Below are 22,375 nucleotides of genomic sequence, written 5' to 3' on the forward strand. Positions count from 1 at the left end.
ACTTAGAAGAATCTTAGGGCTAGAAGGACCTTTATTACCACTTATAAAGAAACTTAAGGGTCCCCCCTCATTTTAGGCCTTGAGACATTAAATGACTTAAATGAAGTTACATGGATAAATAAGAAAGGATGTGGCCTCATGTCCTTTTCCCCAAATCTAGTGTAGACATTTCTTTATACAAATATTCCATACTTCTAAAAAGTATTATTTATTATTATTATGGTTATTTACCATAATAAATGTCACATTCATATTAAATGAAATAAATATGTCAAAATTTTCCTATTCAGATTATTTAGGCATTCATAATTAAAGCACATAAAATATCTGTGGATATCAACCATTTAAATGAGCACATAAGTGTTCATTAACAAATAGGTTAAACAAATGCATCAAATACATTTGTTACAATAAAAATATTTTTTAAAACTTCAGAAAATGCTTCATGACTTCCTTTTGCTCATCTTATATTTTTATCTTGTAGGAAATAAATGATGCTGATGTACAAGAGCTAGTGAGAAGGTCGATTGGAAGGTTAACAATTATTCGGCAGACATTTCCAGTCCCCCAGAATATAAGTCAACGATGTTTCCGTGGAAACCATCGAATATCTTCAACATTATGTGATCCAAAAGACCCATTCTCCCAAAATATGGAGGTATATTTTATATGTTTTCAAATCCTTCTCTGAGTACCATATTGACAAATAACTATTAAATGAGTATAACAGTGCCTAGCATATAGTCAATTCTTAATAAATGTTTATTAGTCAAGTGATTGAACTTTCAGATTAGCATTAAAATATTTAGCTGTTAAGTAAATCTCCTGAACAATTCTTAACAATTTGTAAATTGCTAATCCTTATTTAAGAAGAGTATGTTAAAAATTTTGAATTTGTTCTATGACATAGAAATTTTGTTGTTGTTCAGTAGTTTTAGGCATTTTGTGGCAATATTTGGCAATTTCTTGACAAAGATACTGGGAGTAGTTTGTCATTTCATTTTCTAGTACATTTTATAAAAGAGGAACTGAGACAAATAGTTTTTAAGTTATATGCTCCAGGTCATATAGCTAATAAATGTATGAGGCCAGATTTGAACTCAGGAAGATGAGCCTTCTTTCAAAGCCCAGCTTTCTACTCACCCACCTAGCTCTCTAACCTACCTAGCTGTATATGTAAAAAGACCCTTTTGATGAGTGAAATTATGAATTAGGGTGTATTAATCAAACAATGGGATGATTTAGATTGTTTTGTGGGTTTTTTTTTAATCTTTCATTTTTGTTTAATTAATTGGTATTATATTAAATCATTGCCAGGGTTTGTTAATATTTAAGATCAGCCTTTCTAGTAAATTAAACTTACTTTTCTAGTCAACAGAATGGGAAGGGAAGGAAGAGAATGGGAACAAGAGGAAGATAGAGACAGGAGTGAAGGGAAAAGTGGGGAGAAGAAAAAAGGAAATGGAAAGGAAAGGAGAGGAAATGAGAAAGTGGAGAGGAGAAAAGGGGAGGGAAAGGAACAGGAGAGGAAGACATAAGAAATATTATGTGATCTGGGAGATAATCTTTTAACTTTGTTTAACCAAAATTTCATGTTACATGACCATCTTTTAATTATGCATAAGGAAAATCTTTATAAAATTTATAACTGCCCATCATGGAGTCAGTCTTTCTTCTCTATTCCTTAATGAAGAACTCAAGCAAAGCCTTATGGCTATCTGTTTCAAATACTATAGAAAGGATTTCTGTATTGAATAAGAAGCTAGACTAGCTACTCTAAACTCCTTTAAAGGTGAAGATTTTATTAATTTACAAGAATGTAAAACTAACAGTTTAAAGTTGAGTTGTTTTAGGACTATAGAGGGTATATCCTTATCTACTAATACAGATAATACTGTTCAGATTTAATGAATATTTTTGAAAATGATATAATTGTGATTAAAAGGCAAAATATCAACAAGAAAGAAAAAGCAGAATGTAGTCATTAACAATTATGATGCAGGAAAATCATCACATATCAAATATGAAAGCTAACTTGTTATATTTAATGATCTACTTTGAAGCACATTAGAAAATATGTTATATGTGTCCCAGTATCATTTCTTACATTAACATCATAAGATTCATAGACTAACTAATTTGTACCTTACATTCTATGCAGCTCAAAATAATTTATGGTCATATTCAATAATGGAAAATATTTAATATTTTACTTCAGTTGGAGAGGGTCATGTTAGTGCCAAGAACTACCTCTACCAATATCTGATTATTCATTCCTTGTCCCCTACCTGCCCGACATATTTGGTCCTGACCTTTTTTTTTTTTTTGCTTTGATGTGTGTATATATGTATGTATGTATTTGTCCTTCAAATGTAAAACACTTTTTACTTTTTTTTTTTAATTTTCCACCCGATTTCAAGTATCATCAGCTTTACTCAACACTCCAGCCATCCTCAACTGCAGGCTAGTAAGGCACAAAAAGGAATATCACTCCTCTACAGACCTTACTTCGACAGTGACTGTAAAGGACTTGACTTCATGCATTGGTAGGACAGATAGGGACCAGAATTTGTTACGTACCTGTAATTGTTTCCAGATCCAAATCTGTGTTCAGAAAGGGCAAGATTTCATGATGAGTAGATAGGACTGAACAAGAGGATTCACAAAGGGTTCTTCTGCTTTGCAGAGGAAATATAGTCCCCATCCCAACAGAGGAAATATAGCCAACAAATCATCAGTTCCATCTCTCTGACCCCACTTGTATTCCAAACCCAGGGAATTCATTTAGTTTAGTTTCTTAATTGGCAAAAGGAGGGTTTTCCAGAAGAAATATAGTAATATTTGATTAGCAGATAACATGCTGAGTAGTGATGAATAGTGAATAGTTCAGTGAATAGTTACTTCATCAATACCCTGTATTATGCTCTCAATCAAATAATGGGAATTTTTAAAGTACTTAAAGCATTAGATACTGGGATACAAAGACAAAAATAAAACAGTTCACATCCTCAAGAAACTTGTATTCTATGGAGAGAAAAAATAGGTACACATTTAAGGAATGAGTCAGCATTGGCAATAGAAGCTAAGGAGGATGAGAAAAGACCTCATGAACTTTGAAAAACATTTCAAAGAGACATGGAAGGGAGTTCATTCCAAGTATAGGGTAGTGTTTGAGTAAAGACACAGACAAAAGAGGGAATATCACATGATCTGCTTAAATTCATAGGATAGAGAGAATATCTCACAAAGTAATTTGAGCAGATCATATGTCTAGAACCTTGTATAAAGAAAATGACTTCATTTTTTTTAACTTTTCATGTCTTTCTACATATTGGCCCCCTTCAATACTAGAATTTTAATTTCTTAGCATCAGGGGGATTGTTTAGTTTTGTGTGTGTATGTGTGTGTGTGTGTGTGTGTGTGTGTGTTTTGACATATATTTGTCATTGTATTCCCCTATCACATTGATTGGAATATACTAGGTGTTAAATAATGCTTGCTTGATTGATTTGAGTTTAATGGATAGGTATTATCCAAAAAAATGGAAAGTGGTAAAAGAAAGATTTACAGGAATGTGAATTATCCATGGAGTATTTTACTTTGTATGATTATGGGCAAATGGTGTATTTAATGATGGCTGGCCTTTGTTCATTTAAGATCCAGTACAGGTTCATTGATTTGACACTAGATTAATTTTTATTCATCTGAGAGAACTGTTTCAAATGCTTTCTATCTCTGATATTAACATACCTTGTAGGTCTTGGGGAAAAAGTAATTTTAATAAAATGAAATCTTTGCTTCTCTAATCTCAGATGACTGATTTTATCTTAGTGACCTTATTGTATTAGCTTTCTGGGAGCTCCTTTGTCAATTATAAATTGAGGAAAATGAATAAATTACTCAGATTCTTCAGATTTATTCTCTGTAAAAACAAGTTATGGAATAAGGAGCTAGTCTCTTTATAGTTATATTGGGAAGTTAATATTAATACATCTAGTACAAGAGTTTATCTTATGTTTCAAAATGGATGGTTGTTAGCTTCTTGTTTCCTCTAAAGAAGGAAAATTCATTTGTCAAATTCTGAACCAAAACTGCTATACAAAGATTAGAGTGCTCAACAAATATAAGGAATTAAAGATGTTTTATTAGTTAATGATAAGACATGTCACAATTCACTGTACATGTCACCTATACAGCCCTAAAAATTTAGAATTATTCCTTTGCACATGATATAGCACTAAATCACACTGGTTCTGCAGATACAGTCTTACTCAGAGCAGGAGGAGAAACCACACCAGTATTCTGCTACCAACTTCATAAGAACAATCAATGTATTTCCTTTGTTATGTTCTATAAAAGCACTGATAAGTAAATCTTCTAGAGCAGATGAGAAAGTAAAAATAAATTATTTCAGGACAATCAGTTTTCTTGGCTACATTAATCTTCACTTTTCATTTTGTTTTGGGTTTTTCGTTTTATTTTGGGGACCTAATGATCCAAGTATTCTTTCTGGAATTGGATCCCTGCTATTTCTAAAGTTTCTAAGTAGTTTATAATATTCTTTGGAAAGGATAACTTTTTAGTAACTAGTTTATAGTCCTTGGTAGTAATTCAGGTCAAAAACTCAGTAGAAATTGGTTCAAATAAATCTCTATTTCATACAGAAGAATAAAAATATATATTATTGTTCAATCAGTTGACAGTGTTATTACATGAAAAAAATTTTCTAATTCTGTTTGAATCTATTATTCATGTTTTTCTTTCTTTACCATACACAAGACAATACACACAAATCTACTCCCTATATTTATGGCATTTCTATGTTCCTATATTTATGCAAAAGTATGCTTCTTCTATACATCTGAAATCCAAATACCATCTAAATTTGAATTTTGTAGAAAATGAATTTTTGAAACACGTAGATTGTAATATTTTCAGGGAATAATGACTTTCTGAAGTCTGGTACTGAACAGCTTCCTTTTCTCCCCCTACACATTTTATTACACACATTAATAGGCAGGTACACAAACTGAAGCATAAAATCAAATAAAAACTGTTATGGGCCAGAACTTGAAACAAGGTGCTAAGTCACTGGAATTGATAGAGACAATGCTTATGTACTTAGTACTTATTAGAGTTCACACCTTTAAGAGAGCATATATAAGGAGGAGCTCCCACAAGCCCACTAGCCCATAAGCCTACTCTTTTGGAGGAGGAGTCAGATTCCTTCCAAGTTCCATCTTTGTGCTGGCTGGAGAGATTGGGAAGAAGAGAAGCAGAAGCTGGCAGAGACAAATGACTAGCAGCAAGGGCTCTTGGAACCAAGGAGAGAGATGGGCCTCCAGAAAACTAGCCAAGTCCCAAATGAAGGAGATAAGATTTTTTGAAGAGACAATAAAGGATCTGGACTTTAACTCCTAACTTCATTTGAGATGATTATTACACTGAGCTGAAATTAAGGCTGCCTCCAGAAACCTGCTCCCAGAGAACATTACATTTTAGAGAAGAACATTACATTTTGGCACCCAATGTAGGGCAGATACGATCCTGATTTCATTGGAAAAGTCTCCTTGAACTAGAAATTAGGGTGACTACAACAAGGAAATTTTGTTAAAGAACTAAAGTAGAATTTCAGCTAAAATTGGACAAATGTTTAGAAAATAGCTTTCTAGGGGCAGCTAGGTGGCACAATGGATAGAGCACTAGCCTTGAATTCAGGAGGACCCGAGTTCAAATCTGGTCTCAGACACTTAACACTTCCCAGCTGTGTGACCCTGGGCAAGTCACTTAACCCCAGCCTCAAAAAAAAAAAAGAAAAAAAAGAAAACAGCCTTCTGTTTCTCTTCAAGGAAAATGTGTAGAGCACATTGTCAGGGTTATGAAAAGCCAAGGTTTGATTATAATTTGGGAGCAGATAACTGAACAGATTATAATTTGGGAGCAGAAACTGTACAGTAAGCATCTCCTTGGTTCTCTATGGAAAAATAATTGGATCTAGATGAGTAGAAATTAGTAGGAGAGCAACTAGGTGAATACTACAATTGCAATCCAAATTCAATTTCCAAAGATATACTTAATACATACAATTTAATACAACTGGTTTTAGGAAATTATATAAGTTATAGAATAAGGAAAAAGATGAAAAAACAGGAGAGAGACGATCCAATTAGACTAGGTGAAAAGGCTGAAGGATCAGATAAGAATGGAGTTAAGTACAATTCTGGCACTTCTGCATACCCTGTGATTGAAGACCTTTTTGTGATTTGACCTTTCAGGTCAAAAAATGGGAAGATACAATCCTTTTGATTTGAAAAAAGATTGCACTTTTATGAAGCTATTTCATCTCGTGTTAAGATGTTACTAGATAGTTTGGCTTATGAAATCTTAACTCCGAATGACTGGAAATCCATACTTTTAGAACCTGGATAAAACTTGTTGTGACTTTTGGAGTATCATGAATTATGTAGGATTCAAGCCCAATGCAATAGGCAAACAGCAATTAATTTACAAATCACTTTTGACCAAGTAGCAGGTGAAGGTCAGTATGGAGAGAATTCAGCACAGATTAATTATCCCATAACAGTGTATGAGCAAATTTCTAAGGCTGCAATAAAAGCTTGGGGTTCCCTCCCCAGACAGAAAGATGGAGGACAAGGTGAGAGAAGACTTAAAACCCTATGTCCAAAATGCCACAAGGACTTCCACTGGGCCTCAGAATGTAGATTGACCCAGGGAAATGAGAGGTGTGGCCCAGCTCCAAGATATCATCCAAAAGACAGGTGGGGCATGATGGCAACTGAGATTACACCCAGAGAGTCTTTAGAAGTTCAGGACTCTGATGTGATCAGTCAGTTGAAAAGCAATCACATAGCAGAAAGTGATTACAGTTGGGGAGAATACAGGCTTTTTAAACCAACAGGGCAGTGTCCAGTGCAAACAGTTCGAATGCAATTGCCAAGTGATGAGGAGATATTTAGAAAGTGGTAAATAGAAGGGAGTAGATAGGTTAACTGCTTGGGAGAAAGGGTTTACTTGTATCTATACAGAAGAGAAGGAATCAAACACCTGGAGAGATACAGAAAAAGAGAAAAATCTGGAAACAAAGGAGAAGACCTAAGAAAAAAATCTGCAGGAATCATTGGATTCCCTAAAACAAGATAAGACTGTTGCAGGACTTGAAAACTAGCAGGAACTATTGGATTCCTTGAGAAGAAAAAATTGTTGATGAGACTATTGCAAGACTTCAAAACTTGCAGGAATTATTGGATTCCTAGCATATGAACTGACGGACAATAGATTCCTTTTGGACTATTTCTAGGACTTATGAACATGTATAATTCCTCATATTGATTCATGTTATTTGTTACATCTATACTAGCCTGTGTTATGTTACCATGTGCTTATGTAATTTATGAAATTATGTGTAATACCTCCAATATTGATGGATTAATATATACCTGTTTTAAGAGTGAGCACCCTCAGCAACCCGATAATCTGATTTGATTTCCCATTTCCTTTGGTGTTTTCATCTCCCTTCCTGAGATGTCAAGGAAGGAATGATCACTCCTCTTTTTATAGTGTTTCACTCCCTTTTTTGAGCAGGCAGGGAAGGCATGATCACCTCCTTTTTTGAGGTTCTCACCTCCTTGAGAAGTCAGGGAGGTTATGACCACCTTATGTTCTAAATCAAGAGAAAGCGGGAGATGTTATGGGATAGAACTTGAAACAAGGTGCTAAGTCACAGGAATTTATAGAGACAATCCTTAGGTACTTATTACTTATTAGAATTCACACCTTTAAGAGAGCATATATAAGGAGGAGCTCCCACAAGCCCACTAGCCCACAAGCCCACTCTTTTGGAGGTGGAGTCAGATTCCTTCCAAGTTCCACCTTTGTGCTGGCTGGAGAGATTTGGAAGAAAAGAGGCAGAAGCTGGCAGAGACAAAGGACTAGCAGCAAGAACTCTTGGAACCAAGGAGAGAGATGGGCCTCCAGAAAACTAGCCAAGCCCCAAGTGAAGGAAATAAGATTTTGGAAGAGACAATAAATGATCTGGACTTTAACTCCTGACTGCATTTGAGGTGATTATTACACTGAGTTGAAACTAAGGCTGCCTCCAGAAGCTACCCAAGAAACCTGATCCCAGAGAACATTACATTTTTTAGAGAACATTACAACAAATCGATTCTCAATCATTACATTGATTTTTAAAAATCCAAACAAAAGAAGGATTTTGCTTCTTTAACCAAATAAATCATTAAGTTGAGTTGTAGGATATACTCTAAGGCTTTGATTTCTACCTAAGTCTAAGGACAAGTAGACATCATCAATTTTAATGATCAATGTGTAATTTTTTTTTTTCAGATCTCAAACCTTTACATATATGATACCGTGCTTTTGCTTGCCAATGCTTTTCACAAGAAGTTAGAAGACCGGAAGTGGCATAGCATGGCAAGTTTGACATGTATCAGGAAGAACTCTAAGCCCTGGCAAGGAGGGCGATCCATGTTGGATACCATCAAAAAGGTACCTTCACAATGGCATTCAATTCTGGTTAACTTCTGCACTACTAACAATAAATTAGCAAAGGATAAATCCTTACTAATGGTATTATTGGTCTAAAACAAAAGGCTTTAGTGTGATAGACACATTCTAACTTTTTTTTGAAAGTTTTACTAGGATACCACATTCACACTCAACAAGCAATTTTAGTTTAAATTTATTGATTTCTTTGTAATGTAGTTACTATATACAAGACACTCTGGTAGATACTGAAGAAGATCTGATTATGAATATCATATTAATTTGTACTCTCAAAGCATTTTCAATTTATTTTTTAAAAATCATTCAATTAAAGATTGAAGTTTCATAAATGGGATGAATAGTATTTAAGAATGTAAGAAAATTTTTATTTTATCTTGTGCTTTCTAAGGAAAACTAAGTGATTAGACCTGCTTATCAGGTTATTCTTGTTCAGTGTTTTTTGCATTTGACTTTTTGTGACTGCATTTGGGCATTTATTGGCAAAGATACTGCAATAGTTTACTATTTACTTCTCCAATTTTACAGGTGAGGAAACTGAGGTAAACAGGGTTAAGTAATTTGCCCAGAGTCATACAGTTAGTGTCTGAGGCTAGTTTTAAACTCAGGAAGATGAGTCTTTCTAAGTTCAAGCCCAGTAGAACTCTTATACCCTGTACCAACTAGCCGCCTTTTGATTAACAACAGAAGGATTCTAAACAGAATTCATATAATAAATTACTTTTGATTAGTATATTTCAATATAGTATATTATTCAATATGATTTGAAATATTTTATTTTATGTTTTAAAAACATTCTGAGAAATCTATAGTAATAGTGTTAAATTCATATAGCAATGGGAGCCACTAATTCCTACATAAAAAAAAAAAAAACAACTATTGTGGGCCTCATATTGACTTAGTTTCAAAATATAATGTTATTAATATTTTATTATATTTTTATTTTTTTTTGTTAAACACTTCCCCCCATTTGAAAATTTTAACATCCATTTTTTTTTAATTTTGAGTTCTAATTTATCTTCTATCTTTATGCCCCTCCTCCATTCCTTGAGAAAGTCAGAAAAAATGATATTGATTTATATGTAAAGTCATTGAAAGCATATTTTTATTAGCTATGTTGAAAATACATATACTCAACCATGCACACATATAATAAGAAAAAGTGGAAAATATGATTTAATCTATATTCAGAGTTTTCTAGTTCTTTCTCTGGAGGTAGATAGAAATAGGCAACCTGGAGTTAATATACTAGTCACCTTTGATAAACTATCAGTTTTAGGTCCTTATGCAGATATTTTAGCACAGATTAATTACCCTGTAGTAGCATACAAGCAAATTGCTTCTGCTGCTATCAAAACATGGGGCACCCTCCCAAGAAGACAAGATAAAGGGAAATCCTTCACGAAAATAGCAAAAAGTCCAAATGAACTCTTTGCTGATTTTGTGGAACATCTTATCATATGAACTATTGGTGAAAATATAACAACAGAAATTATGATAAGACAACTTGCTAAAGAAAAAGCTAATGAGGTTTGTAGAAGAATTAGATTAGGACTACACAAGAATGCTCCTTTAGATGAGATCATAAGATGCCGTGCCACAGTGGGCACAAATGCCTTTTACACCCAGTTTATGAAGCAGAATTCTCAAGATCTGAATATGGGAAGACAGGATCCCTTTTGGTAAGGGAGTTCCAGAGAGATTCATCAATGCTTTCGATGTGGTAAAATAGGGCATATGAAAATTCAGTGTAGGCAGAGAAGACATAATGGGAGAACAGGACCCGAAACCCCATGTCCAAAATGCAACAGAGGCTTCCATTGGGCATCAGAATATAGAATGACTCTGGGAATGGGAAGCAGGGCCCAGCTCCAGGGCCCCAGGCAAAAAGCATTTGGATCATGATGGCAGCTGACATTACACCCAGAAAGTCTTTAGCATGGTCAATACTCCAGCATGGTCAATCAGCTGAGAAGCAATCTGATGGGAGAAAGGGAATTACATGATTAATCAGCCGAGAAGGTACCTGAGGAGGGAAAGAGATTACAATTAGGGAGAATTAAGTTGTATGCAGCTGGGACTACTGAGATATACTCTGGAGAGATGAAATCTGACCCTGTCCAACTATGGATCCTTTGCCTCCAGGCAGAGTAGGCTTGACCATTTCATCTCCTAAGAGTATTTACAAAACAGTGTCCATCCATACACCAATGTGTGAAAATGATGAATGTGTAGATAATATCCCAGGCTCTAATACAGATAGACAATGTCTGACTTATCAACCAGGAGAAGTAGTAGCATCAAGTTTACTGATTCAGACTCCCAACAGGCAATTTGGTGATATTTATCCAATTTTGACTCTCAGCAACAGAATCCAGGAATATTGTCAACTGCAGCTGTTACAGCCGATTGTCCTATGCTCACTATCTTTGGAAATGGCATACTATTGAAAGAGGTGGTACACATAGGTTCAGATTATACAGTCATTAGAAGTGACAATTGGCCCACTAATTGGCCAAAGATTAAGGTAGGCACCCATATGTCTGGCATAGGAGGATCAATAGAAGCTGAAGTTAGTGCTACCCCTTTGAGATGGATATTTTAATGTGAAATGGGTTTTTTGTATTCTTTTTGTAATTGAAAAAAATTCCCATCAATCTATGGGGAAGAGACATCTTACATCAGTTAGGATTACAATTGAGTACTTCAGCTTTTTAGGCAGGGCTGCTATTGAAGGCCTGCCTGCACTCTCACTTCCATTCAATGGAAAACTGATACACCAGTTAGGTAGAACAGTGGCCCTTAGCAAATGAAAAAAATCAGGCCTTATTAGATGTCGTATAAGAGCAACTTGACCAAGGACACATTCTCTAGGTCCTTGGAATTCCCCTGTAGTTATTATAAAAAAGAAATCTAGAAAATGGAGGATGTTGACTGATTTGAGAAAAGTAAATGAACAGATGGAAACTATAGGAACTCTTCAGCCTGGACTTCCATCTCCTACTAAATTTTCCAAGAATGGCCTCTTTGGGTTATAGACATTAAGGACTATTTCCATTCTATCCCTCTGGATAAGGAGGATGTGAAAATATTTGCTTTTTCAGTGCCCAGTGTTAATTTACCTGAACCTTATAAAGGATATGAATGGACACTTTTGCCACAGAGAATGAAACATAGCCCTACTATGTGTCAAATATATGTTGCTGTTGCTCTTATTCCAGCAAGAAAAGCATTTCCAAAAGTTATGCTATTACATTACATGGATGATATCTTGGGGTGTGCACCTGAGGAGCAAATGTTAAAAGCATGTCTACCAAAAAAACATAAAAACACTACAGCACTACAAATTGCATATAGCTCCAGAAAAAAAAAATTCAAACACACATTCCTTTTCAATATTTAGGATATGAAGTATATCCTAAGGTGCTCACAGGTACAAAAGCTTTCTTTAAGAACAGAGAAGTTCAACACCTTAAATGACTTTCAGAAATTGATAGGAGATATCCAATGGATGTGTTCAGTGTTGGGCTTAACTACCTATCAATTGTAACATTTTAAAGGGAGACAGTGCTTTAAACTTACCACACCAGCTTTCAAAAGAAGCTCAAGAGGCTTTGAGAGAAATTGAACTAACTTTATCCAATATAGTTGAAAGAGTTACTCGAAAAGCCTTGGAAATATTAGTTTTTCCTATAAAAGAGGCACCCATAGCAATCCTTCATCAAGGAGACAGAATGGGTGTACCTCCCAGCCCAACCAGAACAAAGCCTTACTCCTTACCCAGTGCTTGTGGTCATAATTTTATTAAAGGCCATTAAGCAAGTAGTACAATTATCTTTGGTAAGACCTGACAAGAAAAACACCTTTTATACCATGCACAAATTAGTGTATACTGTGAAACTATCCTAGGGTGGCAAATTTTATATACACGTCTCCACTAAAGATAATCCAACTATTATATAATTGGCAATGAATTTTTTAAGAAAAAGTTTCTAAGGTTCCTCTTAAAAGACCAACTATCTTTACAGATGCAACCAAACATAACATTTGTGCTGTATAGTCTCATGACTTAACTATAAAGAGAGTAGTCAGAATTCCTTGTAGTCCACTCAGCAGAATGAATTGTATGCAATTATGCTAGCTTTTACTTATTATCCAGGAGATGAGTATAATATCTGATTCAGCCTATTCAGTAGGTGTGTACAAAGAATTTCCACAGCCTAAAGAAAATTTGCAGATTCTAATATATATCAGCTCTTTAAGGAACTTCAAGAGCAAGTGAGAAAGCATCCAGATAAGATTTATATCTTCCATGTCCACTCTCATAGAGGACTTCCAGATCCTATTTTTTTGTGGAAATTCAAAGACCAATAGCCTTCTAACTATGTAATCCAGTACTCCTTTATTTCAGGCAGCCCAAGAAACTCATTCTACATATCATCAGGCTGCTCAAGGTTTACATTTGCAATTTGGGATAACAAAAGAGGAAGCTAGGAGCATAGTAAAAGCCTGTACAGCTTGCCTTCCTTTCCATGCTCCTACACTTCCTCCAGGGGAAAACCTTTATTGTTTGAGACACAGTGAAATTTGGCTAATGGATGTGACCCAGTATAAATCTTTTGGCCATCTGTCTTTTATCCATATTGTAGTAGACACCTTTTCAGGATTTACTTTTGCAATACCCGCAGCATAGGAGACAGCCCAAGTGGTCACTGAATTCCTTATACTAGCTTTTGCAATCATGGTTGCTCATGTTGGGTGCCAAAGGGCTAGCTTTCTGGAAATCCTCCTAAAGGGCCTTAGTCTTAGCAGAATAGTCACCATGAGGATGGACAAAAATAGAGTCTTAAATCTTTATTGTCTCCTTTATAGTTTATGTCTGTCATAGTCTGACCCAGTGTCAGTCTGACCCAGTCTCATTCAGTAGATTGCGAGTCTGCCAGGCTCAACCAATCTCAGTCTGAGTCTGACTTTGTCCCCAGTTTAAATACCCTATTACAATTACATCATTACAGTATACTGAGTATAAGCCAATCTAGAGTGATTATATCATTATATCAAACTAGAATGATTATATCATTATATCTAACTGGAATGATTATATCACATTAGATATATGCGAACTAGTGAACCATTATCTTATCAATTACACTGACTTAACACCTTGTTTCAAGTATACTTTTTCAGAGTTCCAGCTCTCTACAGTATCAGATGGGAAAGGGGTTTAGCTTTGGATGTAGAACTTGCAGTTCCATTTCCTTCCAAAATGTAGAGTGATTAAAAATTTAGCTCAACTCTGATCATATTCCCTATATGAACAATATTTAAGAGAGCAGAAATATACTTCTAGCCTAGTACACCATCTCTCTGAAGAGAGGCCTCCAGTCTCAACCTCCTGCTTTCATTGTTGTAGAAATAAAAGCCTCCCTTGGAAAAGAGTTGGAGGACAAGATGCTAGAGATGTCAATTCTGCTTACACTGGAGCCAGCTATGGCAGGCCCCTCTCCTCACCTGCGCCCCTCCATTTATGTGGGATTATGCCTCTTTGTTCCTCTACCAAAACATCTGCAATAAATGTTAAAGACATTCTACATCAGTTAATAGAAAAAAAAGTTTTCATGTATCATCTATAAAATATAATCTTATGTGAAGGTTTTATGGTATGTCATTACATCAGAAGGTAAACTCGAGGGCAAAGGATATTTTATTTTTCACTTTTTTATTCTTAGTACCAGTGAAGTATTGTGATATGGTGGATAAAGAACAGGCTTGGGTTCAATCTTTTCCTCTGGCACATGCTCTCTGTGAGTCATCAAGGGCTCTCCATAATAAGCTAAGATAAATTGAGGAACAGCTGTCAATATACTTTGGTAAAAGTAATTTCCTCACAGGGAGTTTGGGATAACATTAAAATCTATGATCAAAACCCTTTCCTCCTCTTTTCCTTTCTAACGTTTTAATGCCTTATATGAAGTAAAAATTTAATTAATGTCTGTTGAGTCTTATCAGATGGAATTTGACACATTCACTATCCTGCATATTGTGTTATTGTTCTATTCTAAATCTGCAGGTAACACTTTTCTAATGTGGGATCCTCTTCTGGCAACTCCATTTTCAACTGGAGATTTTATCTCCTTAGTGCTTATTCAAAGGATAAAAAATGCTCTGCACTTTATTATACTTTTTGACATGTCATATTCCTTGATCATTTTGCTATGCTTTCTGCTAATTTTTGACTTTAAAATGGAATGATTAAAAAAATTTAAAAAGAAATATTTGTAAACATTTGCACACAAGAAGAACCATTTGTGAACATTATATTTGAAATTGCATTCCTTCTCCCCAAAATAAACAAACAACAATAAAAGATGGTCAGTCAAATGAAACTTGAAGATATTCAAAAAGTTTTAGCAAAATCTCAGCTTTGTAGAAGGGAAACTAGGTGGTAGAGTAGAGAGAGGTCATCTCCATAAATTCAAAACTAGTAAGATATTTACTAGTTTGTGAATCTGGGCAAGTCACTTAACCCTGCTTGCTTCAATTTTCTCATCTGTAAAATGAGTTGGAAAAAGAAATAGCAAATCACTTCAACATTTTTTGCTGAGAAACCCCCAGAGTAAAAAAGTGTCAAACACAGTTGAAAAATTGCTGAACAGCAACAACAAATTTTGAAGAAATAGTAAAAATGAGAGCTACCAAACATTAAAAGCGGAAAAAGAAGCATTTAAAATGAATAATCTATCCAGGGTTCTTCTCCTGACACCAATGAGTATCAAATAGAGTATTACTCAAGTGCAAAAACAAAACAAAACAAAACAAAAAAACAAAAAACAAAAAACAAAAAAACTTCTGTCAATCCAAATCTGTAAAGGGCTAGAACTGGAGCACGTAGTGAATAATTGCCAATTGGACAATTCTCTATTAACATGTTTGAAGGTTGACCCTCCCCAGCTGTTCTGTGCTGACTTGATTGGTGGGACAAAGAGGGGGAAGTGATGTGTGTGGGTGGAGTAGGAGGAGGAAATTGAGGCATTCTCCTTGAGGTGGGGAGAGAGGAAGGTGGTGTAGAGATTACTAGATCTAATCCCCTGATGGCAAGCTCAAGAGACCAAGAATAAAGACTTTTGATTAGCCTGACTCTGCCTGATTTCTGGGAAGACAGAGTTCCAGCACAAATCCAAATGTTGCCAAAAACTGTGAGTTATATTTACATAGAAAATGTGTGAATCTTGGAGAGGTTGTACAACACAATTCTTCTCTGTCAATTTATTAATTCATGGTTTGGCTAGTATGCAGAAGCTTGTTTAGACTCATGGTTTGGGAGCTTCCTTTACAAAGACAAAATAGCAGTTTGAGATGTTGCTAAGGTAACAAATAGATAAATGATGAGTGGGAAGGAAAATAGGAGACAGTATACACATATTTCTCATAAGACAATTGAATATATGGGATTTTGCTGTTAACACAGTTATACTACAGTGATCTGTGACCTTATGGCTCTTTGGTTCAAAAAGCTTTCATACCTTCTCATTTTTCCTATATAATTCTCACCTTTTTATGTGTAGATGATCTCTCTAACCTGCTGGTAGATTTTCTCTATGTGAGTGCAAATATTTGGCTGATACATGTTTTCTCTTACTTTCTTTTCAACACATTCTTTTCAAGCATACATAGAATCATAGGTTCACAAAATCATGTATCAAGAGCTAGAAGGGATCTTAAAAGTTACCTAATATAAACTCCATTTCATTCATGAGGAAACAAAAGCACAGAGGGGTTAAATGTCTTGCTCAGGGTAATACAGGTAGTAAAAATCAGAGGAAGTATTTAACTCAGTTGTTGTGACTCAAGATAAGATATTTTACTATATTTTATATCCTTGATTCTCATTTATTGTTCCAAATCTAGTAACTATCAATAAAACAGTTTTAACATTCTGAAACAAAAATAAAAACATCATCTTACATGAATACATAAATCCTAGCTTTCATTTTGTATATTAACTTTTTTTTTGTTAAAGTGTCAATAATGTTGTTTGTTATTATAACAAAGTAAATTGCCTCCCTTGTAACAAGAAAAAAAATAAGAAAATCAGTTAAAAAATTACAATGTATGACAAATTTCCAGTCCATCAACTCCCTATTGAGGGGAGGAATATATGTTTCATCATCTGCTATGAACGAGAATCATCAATAGAATCAATTTGACTGTTTTTCTGTTTTGTTTTAATTTATATTTTTTCAGTACAGCACTTAGTACAATACCAGGCACATGTAGGTGTTTATAAATATTTAATGATTTGATTTCTGGATTGAATATATCATACTTTTCATTCTCTTTGCTTCACTTTGAATAATTTAATCACAATTATTTCATGTTTGTATAAATCCTTTATTTTTTAACTTCCTAGTACAAATATTTGTATGCTATTATTTGTATAGAGAATACTCAATCTATTGGCAAACATTTTGTTTCCATCTTTCCATCATCAAAAGAAGTATTACTGTTAACATTTTGCTATATGTAGAAATTTTCTATGATCTCCTTTGGTATATGTGCACATGAGTCCACTAAGTCAAAGGTATGAAAAATTCAGTGATTTTTTTTCCCCTCAAATGGTTGGACCAATCAATAATTCTACCAACTGAAGTATTAGGCACATAAATTATTTCAATTTTATATCATCTTTGCAAATTTGATAGCTGTCTGGAAAAAAACTCATTTTAAAAAATTTTGTATTTGTCTTATTTTTAGTGACTTGGGCCTATCTTCCAAATAATTATTGATAATTTCATAATTTGTCTTTTGGTGAACAGTTCTAGGTCTTTTTGTCTGTGTCATTTCCTTAATTCATTTATGCCATTAAAAGTTAAAATTGTACTAATGCTTTGGAAACATAGATAACAACCAGAGTATTATCAGACAAGATTGATAAAGGGTTTTTTTTGTTTGTTTGTTTGTTTTTCTGCAACAGATAATGTATCTTATTCTAGTTACATTGATTTTGTTTCTTCAAAAACTTTCTACTCTTTCCTAACCAAAATTATCTATTTTCTTTTTCTCTATAACTTTTTTTTGTGTTAAACTTTCCAAAAACCACAGATTTAAAAGCTATCACATTCTAGTGCTTAATTTTGTATTATTTTGGTTTAACAATGGGACCTTATATATTTAATTTATTATCTATTTGGAACTCATTTTGATATATGATATAAGATCATTTAAAACACATTTCTGCTGTTCTACTCTCCAATTTTCCCAGCAAGTCAATCTATTAATATTAATTAAGTACTTGATGCCCCAAAGTCAATCCCTACCCACAAGGGGATCACAAAGAATAGACAACAAGCAAACAAATGTAAATTTACATATATATATATATATATATATATATATATATATATATATATATATGTGTGTGTGTGTGTGTGTGTATGTGTGTGTGTATATACACACATATATATATTAATTTACATTTACATATATATATATATATATATATATATATATATATATATATATATATATATATACAAGATAAATAGGAAATAAATGACAGAGAAATAATTTGAATCAAAAAGAGTTAGGAAAGTCTTATTGTAGGAGATGAGTTTTTAATTAATAGTTAAATCAATCCTGAGAAGACAGTAGATAGAAGTGAGGAGAGAAACTGTTACAGATATGGAGAACAACCAGAGAAAATGCCTGAAGTGCATAGATGGAATATTTGTGGAATAGCAAGGAAACCAATTGTCACTGGATTAAAGAATACAAGATGTATAATAATATATACAAAGATGGGAAATGTAGGGAGGTAGCTTTCAAAGACAAATAGAGAATTTTTATTTGTTCCTTGGAGAGTGCTCCTGGAAGGATCTATTAGAATTGATTGAGTGGTAGTGGCTGGGGTTATATAGTTGGATTTGCTCATTAGGGGAAAAAAAAAACAAAAACTTTTGTGGTTGAATAAAGAGTAAATTGGAGTGTGGGGAGACTTGAGACAGTAAGATTCATCAATAGACATTTACAATAATACAAGCATAAGGTGGGGTCAGGGTGATGTCAGAGAAATGGAAAAGACCACAAAGGTGAAAGTTACAGGCCTTGGCAACCAGTTGGATATATGGGTTGAAAGATAGTAAAAGGTTGAGAATGAACCAAGATTTTGAACCTGAGAGTTAAGAAGATGACTTACTTTTCTACAATAACAGAAAAAAATAAGATATTGGGAGAGTTTTCAGCCTAATGAAAATTAGTTCAGTTTTAGATACATTGAGTTTAAAATGTCTGGACAGAAAAGCACTTGGAAGTATGATACTGGAGTTCAGCAGACAGATTAAGGCAGGAGAGATAGATTTGAGAATCAATAGCATAGGAACTAATTAAATAATTAATAAAAACAATGAAAACCACGTTATGGGCTTTATGTGATCACTAAGTGAAGTAGTATAGAGGGAGAAAAAGAGAGTCTGGGCCAGAACCCTGTGAGACACCTATGGTTAAAGTCTATTATCTGAAAGACAATCCAGTAAAGGAGGGTGAAAAGGATTGGTAGAAAGAGAATTAGGAGACATATTTCAAAGGTCAATATCCCAAGCAGAGCAAACAAAAAATCAAGAGATGAATAATACTACCTTTTTTCATTCATCAATTATCTTTATTGTATATCTCCCAAAATTTCCAAGATTTCCAAAGGTGAGAATCCAGTCCAGAATAGCAATTCTTCTTATTTGTTCTTCCACTTTTGACAGATGAAAATATCATTACAAAATATCAAGGAATTCTTTAGTTTTGTTCCTGGTTAGAGACATGCACATAAACAGAGAGCAGAGAAGGAAAAGGGAGAGGGAGAGGGAGGGAGATTAGGATAAGGAAAAGGAAAGAAAATATCAAATAAATAAGTCTCATCACTACTATAATAGGTCCCTCTGTCAGATTTGTGATGTAGTTCCTCATATATTCCTTTCTGTATGATAGATCTCTGGAGAAAATTGAATGGTGACAGAAATGAGTATACTTTTTTTCTCAGCAGTTCATGGAACCTATACAAAAACTGACCATATATTAGGACATAAAGATCTCAAAATTAAATGCAGGAAGGTAGAAATACTAAATGCTTTCTTTTCAGATCACAATGCAATCAAAACTACATTCAACAAGAAGTCAGGGATAAATAGACCAAAAAGTAATTGGAAACAAAATAATCTCATCTTAAATAATGATTAGGAGAAACAGCAAATTATAGACTCAATGAGTAATTTCACCCAAGATAATGACACTGATGAGACATCACACCAAAATTTGTGGGATGCAGCTAAAGCGGTAATAAGGGGAAATTTTCTATCTTTAGAGGCTTACTTGAATAAAATAAAGAGAAGCTCAATGAATTGGGCCTGCAACTTAAAAAGCTAGAAAAAGACCAAATTAAAAACCCCCAACCAAAAACTAAACTTAAAATTCTAAAATTAAAAGGAGAAATCAATAATATTGAAAGTAAAAAAAAAAACAAAAAAACTATTGAATTAATAAATAAAACTAAGAGTTGGTTTTATGAAAAAAACCCCAATAAAATAGAAAAAAAAAACTTTGGTAAATATGATCAGAAAAAGGAAAGAAGAAAATCAAATAGTCTTAAAATGAAAAGGGGGAATTTTCCACAAATAAAGAGGAAATTAGAGAAATAATACTGAGTTACTTTGCCCAACTTTAAGTCAATAAATTTGATAACCTAAGTGAAATGTATGACTATCTACAAAAATATAAGCTTCCCAGATTAAAAGAGGAGGGAGTAATTTGCTTAAATAATCTTATTTCAGAAAAAGAAAGAGAAACAACTATTAATCAACTCCCTAAGAAAAAATTCCCAAGACCAGATGGATTTACACGTGAATTCTACCAAACATTTAAAGAACAATTAGCCCCAATGCTATATAAATTATTTGAAAAAATAGGGAATGAAGAGTCCTACCAAATTCTTTTAATGACACAGACATGGTACTGATACCTAAACCAGATATGTTGAAATTATAGACCATCTCCTTAATGAATATTGATGCCAAAATCATAAATACGATACTATCAAAAAGACTACACCATGATAAAGTAGGACTTATACCAGGAATGCCGGGCTGGTTTAATATTAGGAAAACTATTATATTAATAATAATATTAATTATTATACTATATTATCATATTATATAATTATTATAATATTATATTAATAGTATTAATTATTATGTTACTTATTAAAATCATATTAATAATCAAATCAACAAAAACTAAATGATCACCTCAATAAATGTAGAAAAAGCATTTGACAAAATCCAACATCCATTTCTACTATAAACACTTGAGAGTATAGGAATAAAAGGGCTATTTCTTAAAATAGGAGCATATATTTAAAACAGACAAATGGAAATAAACTAGAACCTTTCCAAGTAATATCAGGAGTGAAACAAAGTTTCCCACTATCACCATTACTATTCAATATTGTGTTAAAAATGCTAGCCTTGGCAATAAGAGGCAAGAAAGAGATTAAAGGAATTAGAGTAGGTAATGAGTAAATTGAACTCTTTGCAGATGATATGATGGTATACTTAAAGTATCCCAGAGATTATAATTAAAAATTATTAGATATAATCCACAACTTTAGCAAAGTTCCTGGATACAAAATAAATCCACATAAATTCTTAGCATTTTTATAAATCACCAACAAAATCCAAAAGCAAGAGATACAAAGGGAAATTCCTTTCAAAACAATTTTCAATAGTATAAAATATTTGGGAATCTATCTACCAAAGTTAAGTTAGGGATTATATGAGCAAAATTACAAAACACTTGCCACAAAAATAAAGTCAGATTTAAATAATTAGAAAGATATTAAGTGCTCTTGGATAGGCCAAGCGACTATAGTAAATGTGGCAATACTCCCTAAACTAATCTATTTATTTAGTGCTATACCAATCAGATTCCCAAGAAACTATTTTAATGACAGAAAAAATAAGAACAAAATTCATATGGAAAAACAAAAGGTCGAGAATTTCAAGGGAATTAATGAAAAAAAAATCAAATGAAAGTGGCTTAGCTGTATCTGATCTAAAACTATAATATAAAGCAGCACTCACCCAAATCATTTGGTATTGGCTAAGAAATAGACTAGTTGATCAGTGGAATAGGTTACATTCACAGGACAAAATATTGTACAACTATAGCAATCCACTGTTTGACAAAACCCAAGATCCCAACTTTTGCCATAAAAATTCATTATTTGACAAAAACTGCTTGGAAAACTGGAAATTAGTGTGGCAGAAACTAGGCATGGACCCACATTTAATACCACATAAGAAGATAAGATCAAATTGGGTCCAAGATTTAGGCATAAAGAACAATATCATAAATTAATTAGAGGAACAAAAGATAGTTTACCTTTCAGATTTGTGGAGGAGGAAAGAATTTGTGACCAAATGAGAACTAGAGATCGTTATTGATCACAAAATAGAACATTTTGATTACATGAATTTAAAAAGCTTTTGTACAAACAAAAGTAATGGAAACAAGATTAGAAGGTAATTAACAAACTTAGAACACATTTTTACAGTTAAAGGTTCTGGTAAAGGCCTCATTTCCAAAATATATAGAGAACAGCCTCTAATTTAAAAGAATTCAAGCCATTTTCTAATTAATAAATGGTCAAAAAATATGAACAGACAATTTTCAGATGATGAAATTGAAAGTATTTCCATTCATATGAAAGAGTGTTCCAAATCATTATTGATCAATGAAATGAAAATTAAGACAAACTCTGATATACCACTACACACCTGTCAGATTGGCT

General features: G+C 33.5%; 1 protein-coding gene across 4 annotated transcripts in view; it reads left to right on the plus strand.

Moving 5' to 3' along the window:
• The window catches only part of GRID2 (glutamate ionotropic receptor delta type subunit 2), a 1,921,766-nt gene that overhangs the window by 1,039,745 nt on the left and 859,646 nt on the right, over nt 1-22,375 (plus strand). For all 4 annotated transcript variants that reach the window (XM_074276291.1, XM_074276292.1, XM_074276293.1 and 1 more), the window contains exons 6-7: nt 485-658; nt 8,365-8,526. In XM_074276291.1, the coding sequence (XP_074132392.1) occupies nt 485-658; nt 8,365-8,526 (336 nt within the window). The remainder of the gene's footprint in view (nt 1-484; nt 659-8,364; nt 8,527-22,375) is intronic.

The sequence above is a fragment of the Sminthopsis crassicaudata genome, chromosome 6 (genome assembly GCF_048593235.1).
Source record: "Sminthopsis crassicaudata isolate SCR6 chromosome 6, ASM4859323v1, whole genome shotgun sequence".
NCBI classification, from domain to species: domain Eukaryota; kingdom Metazoa; phylum Chordata; class Mammalia; order Dasyuromorphia; family Dasyuridae; genus Sminthopsis; species Sminthopsis crassicaudata.